Below are 22,220 nucleotides of genomic sequence, written 5' to 3'. Positions count from 1 at the left end.
GTTTTAGAGCCTCTCTACATTAAGGAAAAACCCGCAATCTTACTGGATTTTCGGCTTCCAGAGTCTCTGCGGGTTTGTAAAGGACATCCCCCCCCCCCGTTTTTCCCAGTCCCTTTGTGGGCACGTTCTATACGTTTCCTTTATATAGCTAGTAGATGGTGCCATAAGATTTCTAAAATACCATGTGATTCTTGAAGTACACCACCTCTTTGATGGGGTTTTGGGGTGGGATTGTTACTGAACTTTCAGCAGTTTTTAAAAGGGTAAACCAATAAACCAAGAAAACTACGAGAGGCACCAGAGGTTGACGACGTCATGAAAAGGACCCGTGAACTTCCGCGAGTTACAAGCACACGATAATTTCCTCGTGTAAAAACACCCCTAATCTTGGATTGACTTTGGCTGATGTTTTAACAAATTGTTTTCATGGATATTATGGGTCTGGACTGAATGTTCGAAGAAGGTGGGGCATAGAAGGGCCTCCCAATGTCTGGGAGGGACCCATGGCCAGGGCTGGTGCGAGGCCTCCCGCTGAAGGACCATCCTCATCCTACTCTCCCCGCTCCCAGCTGCTTCCCCCTCATGGCCTTGCTCTGGGGGGTCCTTCCTCAGAGCGAGGCATTGGCAGGGAGACTGCCTGTGCCATGGCAGCACCGGTGATCTTCACGGTCCTGTTCTCATGACCAGCTGAAAAAGCCAAGTCTAGAGCGTGCCCTGCTGCATGAGCTGAGCTGAGGACACATTGGGACAGTCCCACAGTCATCAATGCTGTGCCACCCCAGACAAGGTGCCCTTGGCATGAATGTGTTCTCCAAAACCAGCAGCCCAGGGGCCTCAGCACCACATCTGAGACCATCTCTGTCAGATTAGGCAGGGGACTGCAGGGTAGCAACTGGGCGGTACACCAGCAGAATCCCAACTCCTCTCAGTTTACACACCCAGGTCTCGTTATACATGCCACAATGAGATTACGGACCATGTTGGTCAGTTGTTCAGTCATGTCCGACTCTTTGTGACCCCATGAACCATAGCACGCCAGGCCTTCCTGTCCTCTCTCTCCCAGAGTGTGCTCAGGTTCATATTCATTGCATCGGTGATGCTATCTAGCCATCTCATCCTCTGCCGTCCCCTTCTCCTTTTGCCTTCCGTCTTTCCCAGCATCAGGGTCTTTTCCAGGGAGTTTTCTCTTCGCATTAGGTGGCCAAAATATTTGAGCTTCAGCTTCCGTATCTGTCCTTCCAGTGAGCAGTCAGGGTTGATTTCCTTTAGGATGGACTGATTTGACCTCCTTGCAGTCCAGGGGACTCGTAAGAGTCTTCTCCAGCATCACAGTGCAAAAGCATCGATTCTTCGGCGCTCAGCCTTCCTCACAGCCATACGTTGCTACTGGGTATGGACCATGAGGGAGATCTTATTATGCACTGATCTGGCATTTAAAAGCAGCATTCAGAGACCCCAGGGCAAGCTGACAGGGCAGCCACCAAACCTGCACATGTGGGGAGGACTGGAACATGGCATTGTGTGGACTATGATCCCCTTACTTGCAATAGCCCACCTCCCAACACCAGATCTCCCCCTATATGTCACTGCACCAATCCCCCCCCCCCACTTGGCCCCATATCCTCTATGTCAGGCACACAATCAGGACCTAAGAAGCAACCAACCCCCCACCAAAGATGCTAAACAGCAAAACGGGCCAAGGGGTTAGGTGGGTTGGCCTGGCCCTTGTGTCCCCCCAAATCAGCTCCCCGCACATGGCCCAGAACCATGTTGTCCCAGACAGGGTGCTGCTGCCTAAATGATCCAGAACCATGTTCAGAAATTGAAGGCCAGACAGAGTGAGCACACGTCTAGATTTGCTGTTTTTCAGGTTGAGCCCAACCACCACCTCTTCAGAGACAATCGGCACTATTCCCTCCCTCAAAGAAAGTTGGATTATTCTGAGATCCAGACACCCAGCCCTCTCCTGGCAGACTCTAAAAGCCATGGTTGGCAAAGACCTAGGATACAAGCTGGAGATCTCAGTCCTCCAAGGCGTTTGTCCAGATCCTCAGGTTGCAGAAGCTGAAAAGTATCCATACCAACAGGGCCAAATGGTGTCCTAGCTGCATCTCTTTCCATCTCTTATTACATGAAACCATCACCTGTCGTTAATCTGAATACCAATTCGAGTCTTCCCATGTTCATCCGTATATAACCAAAACTCCATCACCAACAGCAAGGAGAAGACCTGGAGGAACCCAAACATAGGCACAAGTGCAATAAAATCTCCAGGAAAAAGAAGACCCTTAGTGGGTGAAAGAACTCCCTGACAGCCCCATAATAACAAAATGGACTGCTGAGTGATTCAGAGGGAAACGAAATCTGAAAATTGACAGGGGGGTGGGTGGGGACACATAGAGACACATAAAAACCACCTCCGACTATTGTCTGGATAGGTGAAAAGCTACTTTTGAAAAGAGAAGCTATTTTGAAAAGTCACCAGGGATGGACATGAGAGCCACCCACAGAAAGAAATGGAGAAATCCAAGATTTTAATGTAGCCGAGATTGCACAGCTGTGTGTCCACACCTCCCCTACCCAACAAAGGAAGTAACCTGATAGATAACTGCAAAGAGAAGGGTTCCTGCTCTTTCGAAATCAGTTCTTATGAAAAGTGAAACATTTTTAAAATCACTCTGCTTAAACAAGTTCCAAAGCAAAAGCAGGTCATTTTTCATATTATGGGACGGAGGAGGCTGTAGCTGGGAGGGCGGGGCTTATGCCAGCCCTGCAGTGTAATGCAAACTGAATACTGCAGGTCAGACAAATTGCTGTTTAAGGCAGCTAAGAAATGCAAAAAAAATGAATGAATAAATGAATTCTCTGATATCTGCGAAGGTCCCCATTCTTCTTGAACTTCTTTCCATTGATGTGGACTAAGGTTGTATCTCCTACTATTACTTTTTCCACACCCAAGCTTTTACATACCTTGTCCTCTGCATGCATTATTTGACAGTACTTGAAATGTATCTTTCAACTGAAACTCTTTCCATATTCTAAGCATGTATATCATTTCACTGCTGTGTGCGTTTTTGTGTGTGATGTCACGTTTGACCTCTGAGCGAATTTTTTTCAGCACTCCAAGCACTGAAAGGTTTTCTCCCCTGTGTGAGTTACTTGATGACGAGTGAGGTGTATCTTCCGAGTGAAGCTTTTTCCACACTCAAAGCACTGAAATGGTTTCTCCCCTGTGTGAGTTACTTGATGACGAGTGAGGTGTGTCTTCTGAGTGAAGCTCTTTCCACACTCAAAGCACTGAAATGGTTTCTCCCCTGTGTGAATTCTTTGATGGGACATGAGGTCTCTCTTTAAACTGAACCTCTTTCCACACTCTAAGCATGGAAATGGTTTTTCCCCTGTGTGAATCCTTTGATGGGACCTGAGGCCTCTCTTTAAACTGAAGCTCTTTCCACACTCTAAGCATGACAATGGTTTCTCCCCTGTGTGAGTTCTTTGGTGTAATACAAGGCTTGAGTTACTCCTGAAGCTCTTCTCACACTCCAGGCATTTAAATGGTTTGTCCCCTGTGTGGATTCTTTGATGGTACACGAGGCCAGAGTTTCTACTGAAGCTCTTTCCACACTCCAAGCATGTAAATGGTTTCTCCTCTGTGTGAGTTGCTTGATGAGAAATGAGTTGTATCTTCCTAGTGAAGCTGTTTCCACACTCCGGACAATGAAATGGTTTCTCCCCTGTGTGGATTCTTTGGTGTTCCATAAGGTGTGAGCTCTTACCAAAATATTTTCCACACTCCAAGCACTGAAATGGTTTCTCTCCTGTGTGACTTCTTTGGTGTAATATAAGGTATGAGTTCCACCTGAAGGTCTTTCCACACTCCAAGCACTGAAATGGTTTCCTCCCTGTGTGGATATTATGATGGTGCATGAGGGCTAGGTTTTTTGTGAAGCTCTTTCCACATGGTTTCTCCTCTGGGTTCGTTGCTTGATGAGAAGTGAGGTGTCTCTTCTGAGTGAAGCTCTTTCCACCCTCCAAGCACTGAGATGGTTGACATCTGGCTCCTTCCAACAACACCTTGCATGGTTTCCCTTCATTCTCACTCTCCTGCACATCACATTCTAGAAGGGAGAGGGACAATTGGTAGCAGCAGAAGTTAAAAACAGCCTGAAATCAAAGAACTAGCAGTGAACTGTCCGGTAGCAGCAGCTATTCCATTAGGGGCATTTCTAAATGAGGCTGTTACTGTGCGCTGGTGATTGCTCAGTCACAGTAGTTTGCAGGTCCTTTACATGGTGTCATGATCCTCAACGGCCTGTTCCTTTCTTTGCAACCATTACCACGTTTTCCTCTAATGAGGAAAATCTGGTATTTTTTCTGAGTCCCGGCATAGAAGCCTTGTGTAAATGTGCAATTCTGCTATACCACAGTGCTATCTAGTGGTTGTATAATGAAACGTACAGAAAGGCAGAGAAAGAAAAATCCTGGAAAAAAGGATGTGTGAAGGAGCTGATATTAGTCTGGAAGCAGAAGCCCTGGTAAAGGTGTGGGATGAAAGCCTCACGTAGAAATGCCCTAGGTTATAGCAGAGGGAGAGATGGGACTGTACTGTTTGTTCTTAATTGTATGCAAACCATCTGGGAGCCTTTTTGACTGAAGATCAGGGCAAAAATGCTTAAATAGTAAATGAAATGATATAAAAATAAATAATGGCAGTTGTGAGTGACTGAACGGAAACAAAAGGTATTAAATGAATTATATTGGGTGGCAGTTGAGTACCCGTATTGTGCAGAATGCTGGACTGAATCCATAGAGACTGAGGCCCAACTGCCACCTATGTAGTTTTTCAGGGAGCCTTTGACCAGTTGGCACCTGGGTCCACACAACCTGCTAACCCACACTGAGTGGTTGAGTGAGGGCTGATGGTGAACTGTGGGTTGTTTGTTGAACCGTGTGTTCCACAACCAACCCACGGTTCAACAACAACTATGACTGTGGGTTAGCGTGTCCTATGAATATCCCCAATATCTCTAAGCCAAGGCTACCTTCTAGCGCTGAGATTATTTCTTTGTTAAAACTATACATGGCTTTTCCACGTAACATGCTCAAGGCAGCTTCTTGTTACAGCTACATCTAAGAATCCACTTGCGGTCTTATTCTGTGGCAGTGATGGCAGCAAAGAAATCCTACTTCTCCGCCACCACTGCATCTGCTCAGTGTCATCCAACAAAGCTCTTTTGTGTGGTTAAAGGCCTCTTGGGCGTAGGCCTTGGAACACAAGAACTCAAACCCTCCAAGGCCCGCTGTGAATAGTTTGCCAGACGCTTTGCAGATGAAATCGCTCGTATTCGTGCTGACTTGGCTGCTATTGTTTTGACAGTCTGATATGGATATGGGTGGTGCACCGTCTAGTCATGTTATAGACACCTTTCGGCTTGTGCAACCCGAGGATGTGGAGAAACCGCTTGGAGGACTGAGGCCTACTGCATGCCTTTTAGATCCTTTCCCATCCTGGCTTCTGAAATCTGCCAGAGCTGGGCAGGATAGCTGGACCTTTGAGGTGGTAAGTGCCTCCTTGAGGGACGGCGAGGTCCCCGCACCTTTGACAGAAGCCGTGATGAGGCCCTTGCTGAAGAAACCAAATTTAGATCCCATGGTTCCAGATAATTACCGCCAAGTCAAATTTGCCATTCTTGGGCAAGGTGTGAGTTGGCCTCACAACTCCAAGCTGTTTTGGATTAAACTGATTGTTTAGATCCACTCCAATCAGGTTGCAGGCCTGGTGATGGGACAGAAACAACCTTGGTTGCCCTGGTTGATGACTGATGCCAGGGAATGGATGGGGGGAGTGCAACCCGTTGGTTCTTCTGGACCTCCCAGCGCTTTCGATACCATCGACCATGGTATCCTTCTGGATCGTTTATCTGGATTGGGCTTGGGAGGCACAGTTTTACAGTGGTTCTGGTCCTTTCTAGAGGAGCGGTCTCAGAAGGTGGTGCTGGGGGACTTTAGTTCCACCCCATGGCCATTAGCCTGTGGGGTGCCGCAAGGTGGTAGTCTGTGACTACTAGCCGCTCCGCAGCAACAACTGGATGGGGCTGATGGAGGCACACCTTCCTTCTGGGCTTCTCGGAAGCCTATGGCTGGCCTTTGGGGGAAGCAACATGGTGGACCTTTGGCCTTTTCCAACGTCTTATGTTCCTAAGCCTGTATGAGTGAATGGAGCCTTCAGGCATCCAATCCAATTCCACCAAATGCAACCGCTGGCATCCAGGCCTGACATCATCTACTGTGGCTTTGGCAATGGTCCACCAAGCAAAGATAGCTTCAGTAGAGAGACCTCAGAAGAGACCCCAAAAACCACCCAAACAGGAAGAGGATACTGGCTACTAAAATGGAGCAAGAGTGCAGAAAAATGCTACAATCTTTTTAATCCCTTTTAACTTGATTGTATCAACCCAGAGAATGGGGGAGCCTTACCCAAAGAGGCCATGATCCCCAAATTCTCCTCCATGATTTCCCTGTACAGGGCTCTTTGGTCCTGATCCAACAGGGCCCACTCCTCCTCGGTGAAATGGACAGCCACCTCCTCGAAGCTCACCTGGAAGAGGAAACGTCATCTGGGAGCACAATCAGGAACAAACATTATCCTGCCAGGGCTAAACCTTCCAGGTGGCATCTGCAGCCTCCTTTGTGGGCAACTTTGATGGTAGAAGCAAAGGGACAGATCCTTTTGGGCCAGGAGATGTGCAGGGCAAAGAGGAACCCAGGCTGCCCCCTCCCCTGCGGACATTCCCTTACCTGATCCAGTCGCACTGAAGCTGTTTCTGGCCCACCATGACGAAGAGATGAGCTACTATATTTTGCCTCCATCTTCAATCCGTCTCCTGTGAGGGACACAAAAGATAAAAGGGGGATTGATTTACTATCAACTCCATTTCCCAATCAAGTCTGCCTCTAATTCATGTAGCCCCAACTGCACCATCTCCACACAACAGGGAGGGTCAACAGATTTGGGGTACCCCTGACATTGCATTTCAACAAAAAATCTTAAGGAAAAGACCCCGAGGGGCCCCAGACCCATCAAAATGGCTGAACTAGGACTCAGTGGCCTTGGACGGTTATCTCACAGAAGGGGGGGGGGATAACCTAGTGGGAGAGAGAATGGGGTGGAGGATGTGGTGGTGAAGAGGCGGAGGACAGAGGAAGAGAGACATAGATATACAAAGGGGCTGAGGCAACCCTCTCACTGTCTGCCTACGTCAGTTCCTGGTTCACACTAAGAAGTTATTTCGAATTGCTCACAAGGAAGGACGGACGTGAGAGCTGCCTTTATATATCAGTAGTGAAATCCCAGATATTAATGAAGCTGAGATTTGGGCACCTGTGTGTCCACCTCCCCCTCTCAGGAAAATCCGAGTTGATGAGAAAAAAGAAAGCCAAATGGAGTGGGGAGGAAATAGCCCAAAACAGCCTCTGAGGAACTGGGACGCTTCGTGGGCAGATTGCTGACTGACTCTTGGAGGAGGAAGGATAAAAAACCTGGGATGTGGGGAATGGGACCCCGAATGGAAACACTCCACACTGCACTGTTTTGTTGCACTGGTCTACTACTTTGTTATCCAGATACCCCGCATTTAACCCAGATTGGATCCCATGGTGAAAAATTCCCCCTGAATCCTCACCCAGCGAGGTGGCACTTCCGTCGCCCCCCAGCATGGTCAGCGGCTCCTGTCTGGTGTCTGCTGGAGCCATATCTGTCTCAGGGAAGTCCGTGGCCTCTTCTGCAAGGGAATCCTGACCCAGAGAGAACAGAGAGGTAAGGGAAGGAAGGGAGGGAGGGAGGGAGAGAGAGGGATCAGGAAAGGAACATGCCAGACAAGTCTTCGGTCAGAGGAGAACCACCCTGGGTGATTTCCAGAAAGTGTCAGGAAGCGATGGGGGCTCTTATGACATCCTTGCCACGTTTCCCAGCCCTTTGAACCTCCCAGGATGAAACGGCCTCACCTGCTGTTCTGTCTGCTTCTTGTCCTGCACCCAACTTAGGAGGAACCCTTCTGCTAGGGCCACCGCCTGGGAACTGGTCTCCGCCCCACATTCCCGGACCCAGCTCTCCATCTCCAAGGGTAGGACAGCCAGGAATTCTTCCAGGATCACCAGGTCCAGGATCTGAGCCTTGGTGTGTTGCTCTGGCCTCAGCCACTGACGGCAGAGACGGTGGAGTCGGCTGCAAACCTCTCGGGGCCCCTCGGCCTCCCGGTAGTGGAACTGCCTGAAGCACTGGTGCTGCACGTCTGAGCTGAAGGTGTCTTCCCCCAGCATGCTCTGGATGGCACCTTCCCAGAACTCCCCACTGCTCTCAGCCTTGATGGCATCAGAGCCTTCTCCTGCTCCTGGGCCAGCTGAGTCCTGCTCTTCCATCTCTGATCTGGGCTCCGGGACAAGCAACAGTTCCTGTCTTCCGGCCCTTCTGCCAAGTTCTGGGGCTGCCTGAATCGGCTGTGCTGCCGGCTCCTGCAGCGCAAACATGTCCTGTGAGTGAAGGATTATATGCCTGAAGCAGGAAGGAAGATATTTGACCAAGAAAAAGCAGCCAGGAGTCTGAGGGGGACCAGGTCGTCTCCCTATAGGAAAGGCAGGTGACTCCAGCGGAAACTACAGACTGGGGCGAGACAGAAGAAAGCTTCCTTCACCCGAGGCTCACAGTCCAAAGCCTTCATCTGGAAAACCGCAGTGCAAACACAGCATCCCTGCCCACCGGCTTCTCTCTAACATTTTCCCCGTCTACCCACACCTTTTTCCTGCCATCCCTTCACCCCCCTCCCCACAACAGCTGCTTCCGCTGCCTCTCGTTTCCTCCATATCCCCCCTCCCCAGCCCAACCCCTTTTCTTTTAACTTACTATGCAAATGTAAACTATCTTGAAACCGGTCTCAATCCATCGCCAGATAGTGTCTTCTGTTGAGGGCGATGCTGTCAGGACCCTCTAGTTTATCCCAGAGCAGGACAGACGCTCCATCAAGGGGCTGCCTGCAATGCGGGGGGCAGGAGGGGGAAGGTTCTCAGCCCCCAACCTCACAATCTGCATCTTCCTGGCTGAACCAAGGGCTTTTAAAAATACATATATTTTAATTGGTTTTTCAAATTCATTAAATGATTTCACAATGTGAGGGATCAATAAGAACTTCCCTACATCTTTATCTTGATCCTTGTTGCATGCAGTTGTGTTGCTTGTCTGATCTCTGACCTTTATCAGTTTATACTCTGTTAACCCAATAAATCTTTCCAGAAAATACCATGTGGCTGTGGTGGTTGATACAGCACCAAGGGCTGAGGGTTTTGAGGCCTCTCCCTCCATCTGGGGGCCCCTCTCCGCTTCACCTTCTTTCCTCCACAGCACCCACACCACCAGCCCCCCCCCCCCTTTCAGCAGACGATGAAAATGTAAACCAGCTCAAAACTAGTTTTAACCTATCCAAAAGAAAGGCCCTAGTATTACGCTCCCAGAGATATGCTGGAAAGATCTTCTAGCTTATCACAAGGCAGGAAAGACCCTCCCTGAACGGGTCAGCTGTATAGACTGGTCCCTTGGAGGAGAAATGGGGGAGGGCTTTGTGTTCTCAGCCCCCCAACCTCACAATCTGCAGCTAGCTGCCTGGCTGGGCTAAGGGCTTGGAGGCATCTCTCCTAGTTTGGGGGTCTCCATCTGGGGTCTTCCGCCCACCCCTCACTTGCCTGCCTAGCTGGCATTTTCCACCAAGCCCCCACTGCAGCCCTGGGGGTCGCCCTCGCCCCCATGCAAAGAGAGCTCACCAGATCCCGCTGCAAGGGGGAAACCGAAGGACACTCCGCCCCACACGGAGGAGAGGGGGCAGAGCAGGAGGACGCTTCTCTAGGAATCCAGCGCTCCTCAGTTTAACCCCTTAGTCTGAACCGCTCGCTGAGAGAGAAAGACTAAGGTTATGGTGTTAACACTCAAACTCGGGACAGTGTAAAAGCCGGAATGCAACCGGCTGGAACAGCCCATTTATATTTTTTTAAAAGCATGCCAAAAATAGTGGCATGTGTTAAAAACACCTGAGAACAATATTTTAGGACTAAAACCCTTGCAATATTGTACTATTAACGCCATAATGCCCAGAACACATCCAGAACAGAATGGAATGGATCGGAAGGGATGCTTCCCAATGGGCAAATCAGTCAACCTCACCAGTCACACATAACTCCATGGGTTGGATGTAGTGAACCACAAGACGTCCACAGAAACCATGTTCCGATACCCGTTCGGGGCCATAGTCCGTATTGAAGAAAAATGGCCCGGAATGGCCACTTCCAAGTGAGCCAAATCAACCAGACTTGCCAGCCACACACTATCAGATGGGAAAGATATAATACGCTGCAAAACTTCCAGGTCAACCACGTTTCAAGAGCCGTTCCAGGCCACAGTCTGTATTGTGCAAAAGAGACCGGAACGGCAACTTCCAAGTGAGCCAAGCCAACCAAACTCACCAGTCAAACCAGACTAGTTGGGACAGATATGATGTGCTCCAAAACATCCATGGAAACCACGTTTCAATAGCTGTTCCGAGCCATCGTCTGTATTCTGGAAAACAGGCCAGAACGGCAACTTCCCAGTGAGTGAAATCAACCAAACTCACACAGTACTAGATGGGACTGATGTAATAAGCTCCAAAACCTCCACGGAAACCATGCTCCGATATCCATTCCGGGCCATAGTCCCTACTGCGCAAAAAAGGCCAGAACGGCAACTTCCTAGTGAGCCAAATCAACTAAACTCACCAGTCACACAGTGCTATATGGGACTGATGTAATAAGCTCGAAAACCTCCAGGGAAACCATGTTTCAGTCGCCGTTCCGGGCCGTAGTCTGTTTTGGTGAGCAAAATGAACCACAAAGTGCTGTGGGTAAAGAACCCAGAATGGCAACTTCTGAGTCAATGAAATTAATCAAATGCTCCACTTTAGTAGATGGAACTGATGCAGTTAATCATGAAACTTCTACAGAATCCAGAGGGAAGATCTGCAGAGAACATTTCCAACAAAGCCCATAAGTGTGGTGTGCTTTATGCTTAAAATATCAGACTAAGATGGGGGAGTCCCACTCGCTGCAAAGGAGTCCCAGTCCTTTGGCCATTCACATCTCTCAGCCTAACTGACCACACAGGGTTGTTGCAAGGACAAAATGGGGGGAGACCATTCTATTTCACCATCAGCTTCTTGAAGGTAGGTGGGATATAAATGTAGCAATTAAATAACTATTATGCTCCTGGAAGCATGAGGTAAAGACTGGGTTCGGATATCACGATAGCCCACGATGGTTAAAGAAGCCACAATGGATTATGTAACCCATGGTGGGTTATCATGCTGTCTGCAGGAATGTTTTAACCCACGATGGCTTATTTGGCTGAAATAACTTACTCTGCTAACCCACGGTCTGCATTAAGGGTTATTTAACCCATCATGGGTTATCATGTAATCTGGGGGTCACCATGGATTCTGGTCACCGACAGAGTTGTGCTGCAAGAGCGTTTGAGATCACTGCCGCTCTGCACCTCACAGGCGTCCTCTGCACCTCTCAGGTGTCCTTGCAGGCATCCTCTGGTCACCTACAGAGTTGTGCTGCAAGAGCGTTTGAGAGATCACCATTGCTCTACACCTCGGAGGCGTCCTCTGTTGGTTGCACCTGGGATTTTCCCTCCTCTGAGGTGATTGTGCAGGGTTTTGATGGTGCATCAGGTGCCTCCAGACTAGGGGAGGCTGCGTGTGAAGTGTGGTCCCAATCCGGTAAACTTCCAGGGGTTTATTTGTGCCACTCCCTTTTTGGTGCACACTGGGATTTCGCTCCCATATTATATCTGTCTCATCTAGTAGTGTGCGACCTTTTGGAGCCGACCATCCAAGTAGGAGCTGAACCACTGCAATGCAGTACTCCCCACTTCCAACTCAAACAGTTGCCCCAGAAGGATACCATGGTCCATGGTACCAAAAGCTGCTGAGAGATCAAGGAGAATCAACAGGGTCACACTCCCCATCTCTCTCCCGACATAGTTCCTTATACAGAGAGACCAAGGCTGTTTCTGTGCCCAAACCAGGGCTGAACCCCGACTGAATTGGATCTAGATAATCTGTCTCATCCAAGAGTGTCTGGAGCTGGTTGGTCACCACCCGCTCAAGCGCCTTGCCCAGGGCTGTGTTTCCACAACAATGGAAGGAGAAGCTAATGGAGGAGTTCCGGAGGGCTCCATGAGGGAGTGTTCCGGACCAGTAAAAGTTGCTTCACAGAATATACTTCCTGGTGGAGGTCGGGGTTGAAGTGAATGTCATCTGACTGGCAGGGGCTGCTCAACCAAAAAGAGAGGCTTGCCCCCTTGCCCCCCCCTTTCTCCTTTCCCCTGAAAGTCCAGATGCATTTCTGGAGCAAGACTCATTGACCTCAACACGCAGCTGGCTTGTTGTAAATCGCAGGTGGAAACACCCCCCAGGAAAGGTCCTTTAGGCCACTAGCCTTAAGTTAAGATTGTCCAGGTCCAGAGAGGATTTCTTCAGGAGTGGCCTCACCACCACCTCTTTCAGGTGGCTTAGGACCACTCCCTCTCGCAAGGAGGCATTAATCACCTCCCAAAGATGGCCCAGGTGCTGACATCGGACCTGTTTGCTGCTGCCCCTGTCACCTGCTCTCTCTTTGCTGAAAATTGTCCTAAAAGAACAGCTGGCAAAGGGGAACGTGAATACACAGCTCGGGACCACAATACCTGATGGAGCACCTCTCCCAGCATGAACCGACTCGTATGCTATGCTCAGCATCCAAGGCCCTCCTCCAGGTGCATCCTCCGAAGGAGGGTCAGAGGGTGGTTACAAGGGAGAGGGGCTTCTTGGTGGTGGCCCCCCAATTTGTAATGATCTCCCTGACGAGGCCCGCCTGATGCTACTATTGTTATCTTTTTGGTTCCAGGTTAAAACTGCCCTGTTTTCTCAGGCATTTGTTAGCGTACAATGAGTTCTAGAGCCTCTTTACATTAAGAAAAAACCCGCAATCTTACCGGGGCTTCAGCTTCCAGAGACTCTGCAGGTTTGTAAAGAACACAATAGACACCCCTCCCCACCTTGTATTTCCCAGTGCCTTTGAGGGCACATTCTATACGTTTCATTTATATAGCCAGTAGATGGTGCTGCAAGATTTCTAAAATACCACGTAATTCGATGATTCTTGAAGTACACCACCTTTTGGATGGGGTTTTGGGCGGGGGTTGTTACTGAATTTTCAGCAGTTTTTTAAAGGGTGGAATAAACCAAGAAAACAACGAGAGGCACCGGGGGTTGACGATATGAAAAGGACCTGTGAACTTCCGTGAGTTACAAGCATACGATAAATTCCTCGTGTAAAAACGCCCCTAATCTTGGATTGACTTTGGCTGATGGTTTAACAAATTGTTTTCATGGGTATTATGGGTCTGGACTGAATGTTCAGACAAGGTGGGGCATAGCAGGGCCTCCCAATGTCTGGGAGGGACCCATGGCCAGGGCCGGTGCAAGGCCTCCCGCTGCCTGAGGTGGGGGGAAGGACCATCCTCATCCTCCTCCCCACTTCCAGCTGCTTCTCCCTCAAGGCCTTGCTCTGAGGGGTCCTTCCTCAGAACGAGGCATTGGCAAGGAGACTGCCTGTGCCATGGCAGCACCACTGATCTCCACGGCCACCGCATGGAGAAGGCCTTGCTCTGCAGATGGACCCCTCAGAACTATATTTCAGGGCTAACTAATAGGGCTACACTCCCCGTACCCATTCCCCAGGATGAGCCATCTACCAGGCCTATTAAGGATTTTCTGTCCCCAACCCAGGCCTGAACCTGGATCTAGGAATGGAATGGATCTGAATAATTGCTCTCCTCCAAAGCTAAGGAGGAGCTCCTTAGCTCCTAAGGAGCTTAGCTCTCCTCCAAAGATTTGAGAGGTTTTTATTATTATCATTGCTACTGATTTTATTTCTATATCGCCCTATAGCTGAAGCTCTCTGGGTAGTTCACAAAAAGTACACCCTGAAATACAAGATAATAAAAAATGTAACATAAAATCTCTAACAAAGAAAATGTAAACCAATTTAAACAGCTCAAACAGTTACGATACTGGACCTGATAGTTAAAACTGACATAAATGCCCCAACATATGCTATTCAATGCCTGGGAGATGAGAACAGTCTTAACCTGGCAAGGAAAAGATGACAGTATTGGCGCTGGGTGGACCTCAGTGGTGAGAGCATTCCACAATTGGGGGGCCACCACCAAGAAGGGCCTCTTTCTTGTTGCCTCTTTCCGAGCCTTCCTCAGAGGAGGCACTTGGATGAAGGCCTCAGATGTTGATCGTAGTGTCCAGGTAGGTTCAGGCTGAGAGAGGTGCTCCATAAGGTGTTGTAATCCCAAGGCACTTATTTATTTATTTCTATACCACCCAATAGTCGAAGCTCTCTGGGCGGTTCACAAAAATTAAAACCAAAAAGCACAGGATAAAACAATATAAAATAAAAAGCATTAAAACCACAATATAACAATTGTTGTTGTTTATTCGTTCAGTCGCTTCCGACTCTTCGTGACTTCATGGACCAGCCCACGCCAGAGCTTCCTGTCGGCCGTTGCCACCCCCAGCTCCCCCAAGGTCGAGTCTGTCACCTCCAGAATATCACCCATCCATCTTGCCCTTGGTTGGCCCCTCTTCCTTTTGCCTTCCAGTTTCCCTAGCATCAGCATCTTCTCCAGGGTATCCTGTCTTCTCATGATGTGGCCAAAGTACTTCAGTTTTGCCTTTAATATCATTCCCTCAAGTGAGCAGTCTGGCTTTATTTCCTGGAGTATGGACTGGTTTGATCTTCTTGCAGTCCAACGCACTCTCAGAATTTTCCTCCAAAACCACAGTTCAAAAGCATCTATCTTCCTTCACTCAGCCTTCCTTATGGGCCAGCTCTCGCAGCCATAGGATACTATGGGGAATACCATTGCTTTAACTATGCGGACCTTTGTTGTCAGTGTGATGTCTCTGCTCTTAACTATTTTATCAAGATTTGTCATTGCTCTTCTCCCAAGGAGTAAACATTTTCTGATTTCCTGGATGCAGTCAGCATCTGCAATAATCTTTGGGCCAGAAAGACAAAGTCTGTCACTGCCTCCACGTTTTCTCCCTCTATTTGTCAGTTATCAATACAACCAGAATAAAACCTAGCAGCAATGCAGGGATTTAAAATACAGATTTAAGACACCAAAGCTAAAAGACTAGGAAGCTAAAATGCCTGGGAGAATAAAAAGGTCTTTACCTGGTGCCGGAAGGAATACAACATAGGTGCCAGGTGAACTTCTCTAGGGAGCTCATTCCACAGCCGGGGGGCCACAGCAGAAAAGGCCCTCTTCCTGGTAGCCACCCACCTCACTTCCTTTGGCAGGGGATCTTGGAAAAGGACTGCTGAGGATGGTCTTAGGGTCCAGGCAGGCACATATGGGAGGAAGCGATCCTTTAGATAACCTGGCCCCAAGCTGTTTAGGGCTTTGAATGTTAATACCAGCACTTTGAATCGGGCCTGGAAATGGACTGGCAGCCAGTACAGCTGGAAAAGTATGGGTGTAATGTGATCTCGTTGGCCAGTCCGTTAATCTTGCTTCCCTATTTTGGACTAGCTGGAGTTTCCGGACTGTTTTCAAAGGCAGCCCCACATATAATGCATTGCAGTAATCCAGATGAGAAGTTATCAGAGTACGGATAACTAGCTAGGCTGTCTCTGTCCAGATAAGGCTGTAGTTGGTATACAAGCCTAAGCTGATAAAAGTGCTCTGTGCCACTGAGTTCACCTGTGCCTGAAGTGACAGTTCTGGGTCTTCCATACCAGTTCTTCCATACCAGTGGGACTCTGCTTTTAACCTCCAGTGAGTAGAGGAGCAGGCACAGGCTAGTCTAGAACAATCAGAAAGCTAGACACAAAAAGGGAAAGGAGGCTATGGAAGGACAAGACTCAGCAGTGGTGGTGACCTGCAAGGTGTGTGCCATATTTGTTTTCTTGCCTGAGAACAACATGGCCTAAACCTGCAACAAGGGCAAGTTGATCACGCTGCTGGAAGAAAAAGTAGGAGGACCGCAGCGGCAACTGTAGACCCTCCGGAGAATAAGAGAACACGAAGTGTGCTTGGACAGAATGGTGGAACTATAGCAGCAAAGTGAAGACCAGAAGCTTGAAGAGCAACAGCAAGATGAGGCAGAAATGGGAAATGCTGAGGTGAGGAAAAATGCAGTAGAGGATACTCCTTGGGAAAGGGTGACAGTTAGGAGAAGAAGAACTAGACGCCACTATGCACCAGTGGAAGCGGTGGAGCTGTGGAACCGATTCCAGGTACTTGAGGATGAGACTGGAGAACAGCCTGCAGAGGAAGAATCACAGGGGAACCTGCATAAGAGTGAGCAAGAGGCTGAAGGTCAGTCAAGCAGAGGTGATGAAAGCCAGGCCTACAACAACAAGAAGAGGAGTAGTAGTGGGAGACTCCTTGCTGCGTGGGATCGAGACCCAAGTATGTCGCGAAGCCCCATGGACTTGCCAGGTATGTTGTCTCCTGGGAGGACAAATTAGACACGTGACTGAAAGGTTGCCTAAACTCATAAAGCCCACTGACAGGTATCCCTTTCTTCTCATCCATGTGGGAACAAATTATACCGCCAAGCAGAGCTATGAAGAAATCACGTCAGACTTTGAAGCTTTGGGAAGGAAACTCAAGAACTTTGGGGCCCAGATAGTTTTCTCATCCATCCTTCAAGTACTTAGAACAGGGAAAGAAAGGGAAAGAAAAATACTCCGGGTGAATGACTGGCTACGAAGGTGGTGCCGACGAGAGAGATTTGGATTCTGGGACCACGGGCTATATTTCCTGGAAGATGGGCTGTTGGCAAAGGATGGGTTGCGCCTCACAAAGGCTGGGAAGAATGTGTTTGGCCACAGCATGAAGAACTTAATCACGAGGGCTTTAAACTGAATCCTATGGGGAAGGGAGATGTAAAGTGGGGGTAACAATGGTCAAAGGCTCATGCACTGCAAAGGAGAGAACAGCTCTAATAGCACCCAATCATAGTCTTCAGAAGCATGAAGGAAGAAAGCCAGACTATGAAGCACATGGTCTTCGATGTCTGTATACTAATGCCCAGAGCATGGGAAACAAACAGAACGAACCTGAACTCTTAATACAAGAGGGAAATTATGACTGAGGTGTAACTGAGACTTGGTGGGATGACTCTCATGACTGGAATACAGCAATTGAAGGATATAACTTGTTCAAAAAGAACAGGAGGAACAGAAAGGGAGGTGGGGTTGCACTATATGTGAAAAATACATATCTCTGCACAGAAATACAGGAGGATGAGCTTGGTAGCCCCATCAAGAGCATCTGGGTTAAAATAAATGGAGCAAAGAATAAAAGGAACATGGTGGTCGGAGTCTACTACCAGCCACCCAATCAAGGAGAAGACGAGGATGAAACTTTTGAAAAGCAAATAGCCAATGTTTCAAGGAAGCATGATGTAGTAGTAATGGGGGACTTCAATTTCCCCAATATTTGTTGGGAGACAAATTCTGCAAAACATGGCCTCTCCAGGAAATTCCTGATTTGTGTGGCAGATAATTTCCTCCTACAGAAAGTAGAGGAAGGAACTAGAGGATCGGCTATCCTTGACTTGATCCTAACCAATAGAGATGACTTAGTGGGTCAAGTAGCAGTTACAGGAACTCTGGGGGAAAGCGACCATGTTGTACTTGAGTTCTTGGTTCTAAGGGAAGCAAAAGCCAAGTGTAGTCAAACGTGTACCCTGGAACGCTGATTTTAATAAACTCAGAACAATGATAAGTAAGGTCCCATGGCAACCGACTCTAACAAGAAAAGGAGTCCAAGATGGGTGGGAGCTTTTAAAAAAGGAAATTCTCAAGGCACAATTACAAACAATTCCAACAAGAAGAAAAGGTGGAAGACAACAGAAGAATCCACTGTGGCTTCACAAAAAGCTTAGAGATGACCTGAAAACAAAAAAGGACACATATAGGAAGTGGAAAGAAGGCCAAGCAACAATGGAAGAGTACAGGCAGGTAGCACAGGATTGCAGGGATGGCATCAGGAAGGCTAAAGCTGAGAACGAGCTGAGGTTAGGGAGGGATGCTAAAAGCAACAAAATACTTTTTTCAGCTACGTGCATAGTAATAGACAGAGGAAAGAAATGGTGGTTCAGCTATTAAATAAGGATGGCAAAATGATAACAGATGACAAAGAAAAGGCAGAGGTGCTCAATTCCTACTTTGGCTCAGTCTTCTCCCAAAAGAGGGTCTATGACCCCGCTGGCAAAGGCAAAATACAGGCTGAAGGGGCAGGATTGCAGCATGAGATCGATAGGCATATGGTCAAGGAACACCTAATTACTTGAATGAGTTCAAATCTCCAGGGCCAGATGAACTGCACCCTAGAGTAATAAAGGAACTGGCAGAAGAACTCTCAGAACCACTGTCTATTCTCTTTGAGAAATCATGGAGGACGGGTGAAGTGCCAGATGACTGGAGGAGGGAGGATGGCTAATGCTGTCCCTGTCTTCAAAAAGGGTAAAAAGGAGGAACCTGGGAACTACAGACCAGTCAGTCTGACATCAATCCCAGGGAAAATTCTGGAGCAGATGATAAAGCAATCCATCTGTAAGCACCTTGAAAACAAAGCAGTGATTACTAGAAGCCAACATGGATTTGTCAAGAACAAATCCTGCCAGACGAATCTGATCTCATTTTTTGATCAAGTAACCTCCCTTGTGGACTGTGGGAATGCTGTAGACATCATATACCTCGACTTCAGCAAAGCTTTCGACAAAGTGCCCCATGATCTCCTGATGAGCAAACTAGCTCAAAGTGGGCTAGATGAAACAACGATCCGGTGGATCCACAGTTGGCTACAGAATCGGACTCAAAGAGTGCTTATCAATGGGATCTTCTCAAACTGGGGAGAGGTAACGAGTGGGATACCGCAGGACTCAGTCCTGGGCCCAGTGCTCTTCAACATTTTCATTAATGACTTGGAGGAGGAGGTGCAGGGAATGCTGATCAAATTTGCAGATGACACAAAATTGGGCAGGATAGCTAATACTTTGGAAGACAGAAACAAAATTCAAAGGGATCTTGATAGGCTGGAGTGCTGGGCAGAAAACAACAGAATGACATTTAATATGGATAAATGCCAAGTTCTGCACCTAGAGAAAAGAAACCAAATACACAGTTACAAGATGCGGGATATGTGGCTCAACAACACTACAAGTGAAAAGGATCTTGGAATTGTTGTAGATCATAGGCTGAATAAGAGCCAACAATGTGATGCGGCTGCAAAAAAGGCAAATGCTATTTTGGGCTGCATTAATAGTATCATAGCTTTCAAATCCCGGGAAGTACTGGTTCCCCTCTACTCAGCACTGTTAGGCCTCATCTGGAGTAGTGTGTCCAGTTCTGGGCACCGCAGTTTAATAAGGATGCAGACAAGCTGGAGAGGGTTCAGAGGAGGGCAACAAAGATGATCAGGGGCCTGGAAACAAAGCCCTATGAAGAGAGACTGAAAGAACTGGGCATGTTTAGCCTTGAGAAGAGAAGACTGAGGGGAGATAGGATAGCACTCTTGAAGTACTTGAAAGGTTGTCACAGAGAGGAAGGCCAGGATCTCTTCTTGATCATCCCAGAGTGCAGGACATGGAATAGCGGGCTCAAGGGACAGGAAGCCAGATTCCAGCTGAACATCAGGAAAAACCTCCTGACTGTTAGAGCAATAGGACAATGGAGCCAATGACCCAGGGAGGTGGTGGGCTCTCCCACACTGGAGGCATTCAAGACGAGGCTGGGCAGCCATCTGTCAGGGATGCTCTGACTTGGATTCCTGCAATGAGCAGGGGGTTGGACTCCATGGCCTTGTAGGCCCCTTCCAACCCCACTATACTATGATTCTATAAGAGCACCCCCAAACTACAAACCTGATCCTTTAGGGGGAGTGCAACCCCCTCCAGAACAGGTTGAACATCACCTAGCTGGGCAGACGAACCACCCACTAACAGTACCTCCATCTTGTCTGGATTGAGTTTCAGTTTATTGGCCCTCATCCTGTCCATTACCATGCCCAAGCACTGATTCAGAACAGCCACTGCCTCACCTGGGTTTGATGAGAAACAGAGGTAGAGCTGGGTGTCATCTGCATATTGATGGCACCTCAGCCCACACCTCCGGATAACCTCCCCCAGTGATTTCATGTAGAAGTTGAATAGCATGGGGGATAAAATAAAGCCCTGTGGAACCCCATAGCAGAATTGCCATGACACAGAGCAATAATTCCCCAGCACCACCAAGCCATGTAAGGCTTTATAGGTTAAAACCTGCACATTGAATCGGGCTTGGAAACATACAGGCAGCCAACACAAGTGGGCCAGAATTGGTGTTATTTGCTCAGATCTTCTGGTCCTTGTTATTCTGGCATTTTGCACAAGCTCCAGGTTCTGATCAGCCTCCAAGGGCAGCCCCACGTCAAGGGTACTGCAGTAATCGATCTTGGATCTTACCAGAGCATAGACTACTGTAGCCAGGTTATCCCTGTGGAGATAGGGCATGGAGCTGGGCCACCAGCCGAAGCAGGTAGAAGGCTTCAAGTGACAAAGATGGCTCCAGGAGAACCACCCAAGCTATGAACCTGCTCCTTCAAGGGGAGTGCAACCCCAACCCGAATAGGCTGAGCACTCTTGACCCGGTCAGCAGCACTACCCACAAACACCATCTCAGTCTTTCCTAGACTGAGCTTCAGTTTATTAGCCCTCATCCATTATCGCAGCTAGGCACCAATTTAGCACATCCACAGCCTCACATGAAGATGAAACGGAGGAGAGTTGCATGTCATCAGCATCCTGATGGCAGCGCACTCCAAAACTCTGGATGACTGCAATCAATGGTTTTATGTAGATGTTAAACAGCATGGGGGACAAAACCTACCCCTGAGAAACCGCATGCTGGAGAGTGCACAGGGCTGAGCAATATCCCCCAAGCACCACCTTCTGGAGCCGACCATCCAAGTAGGAGCGGAACCACTGCAGCACTCCCCACTCCCAACCCAGACAGTTGCCCCGGGACACCTTGGTCCCTGGTATCACAAGCTGCCAAGAAATCAAGGACAATCAACAGGGTCACACTCCCCGTCTCTCTCCGGACATAGTTCCTTCTACAGAGTGACCAAGGCTGTTTCTGTGCCCAAACCAGGGCGGAACCCTGACTCCCTCTCGCAAGGAGGCATTAATCACCTCCCTGGCCCAGCTGGCTGTTCCCCCCCTGCTGGTTTTTCTAAGCCAAGAGGGGCAAGGATCCAATACGGAAGGGGTTGCACGAAATGTCCGAGCACCTTGTCGACGTCCTCGAACTGTACCAACTGAAACTCATCCAGCAAAACTGAACAAGACCTGGTTTGCCTCCTACAACCCTGGAGTCTAGGGATGCAAAGTAATTTATCTGGAAAGTGCCTTGCAAAGAGATCACAGTGGGTTTTGATGGATCCATGGCGGCGTCAGGGCCAGCATGAAGAAAGCCCTGGACAACCCTAAAAAGCTCAGCTGGGTGGCACATAGAGGACTTAACAGAAGCTGAGAAATACTGTGGGTTTTTAGTGCCTTAACCGCCCCAGAGTATCCTTGAGCATAGACGCTTTCCATTGCTCAATTACATCTGCTGGGAGTTTTCCTCCATCGGGACTCAAGATGCCTCTTTTCTTTTGGTGCTCTCAGCTCCAGGGTATCTCATGCAGCTCTTGGAGCTCTACTATGGGGAGGGTGCTGAGGAGGATCGTGTCAACTGCCCTGGTCATTTCTGTATTCCATGGATCGACCAGGGTTTCAACAGGAGCGCCAGCCATATCCGTCGGAAAACCTCCTAGGCTCCGTCTGGAAACTGTCTGCATCTGCTAGCCTCCAAGGGCCAGCCATCTTAATGGACCCCCACCCTTGCAGAGGGGAAAAGCCGCCATCAGCCTAAACCTCAGCAGGTGATCTGACCATGACAAAGGGGCCAGTTCAAAGTCCCCCATCTTCAGGTCCTCGTTCTCATGACCAGCTGAAAGTGCCAAGTCTAGAGCGTGCCCTGCTGCATGACCTGAGCCGAGGACATGTTGGAACAGTCTTGCAGTCGTCAATCCTGTGCCACCC

General features: G+C 48.6%; 1 protein-coding gene across 1 annotated transcript; it reads right to left on the bottom strand.

Annotated features, from left to right (window-relative positions):
• Window positions 1–580: 580 nt before the first annotated feature.
• On the bottom strand, window positions 581–8,526 carry LOC146356107 (uncharacterized). The gene is given in 9 exon segments (XM_084830016.1): window positions 581–731; window positions 2,145–2,230; window positions 3,002–3,150; window positions 3,153–3,801; window positions 3,985–4,118; window positions 6,478–6,598; window positions 6,799–6,884; window positions 7,683–7,794; window positions 8,005–8,526. Coding segments are annotated over 9 exon segments (2,010 nt in total).
• Between the last annotated feature and the right edge of the window lie 13,694 nt (window positions 8,527–22,220).

Source organism: Heloderma suspectum, chromosome 2 (genome assembly GCF_057233095.1).
Source record: "Heloderma suspectum isolate Gila_16-S chromosome 2, 16-S_ref, whole genome shotgun sequence".
Taxonomy (NCBI): Eukaryota; Metazoa; Chordata; class Lepidosauria; order Squamata; family Helodermatidae; genus Heloderma; species Heloderma suspectum.
The sequence above is the reverse complement of the archived record's forward strand: the minus strand, read 5'-3'. Positions and strand labels throughout refer to the sequence as shown.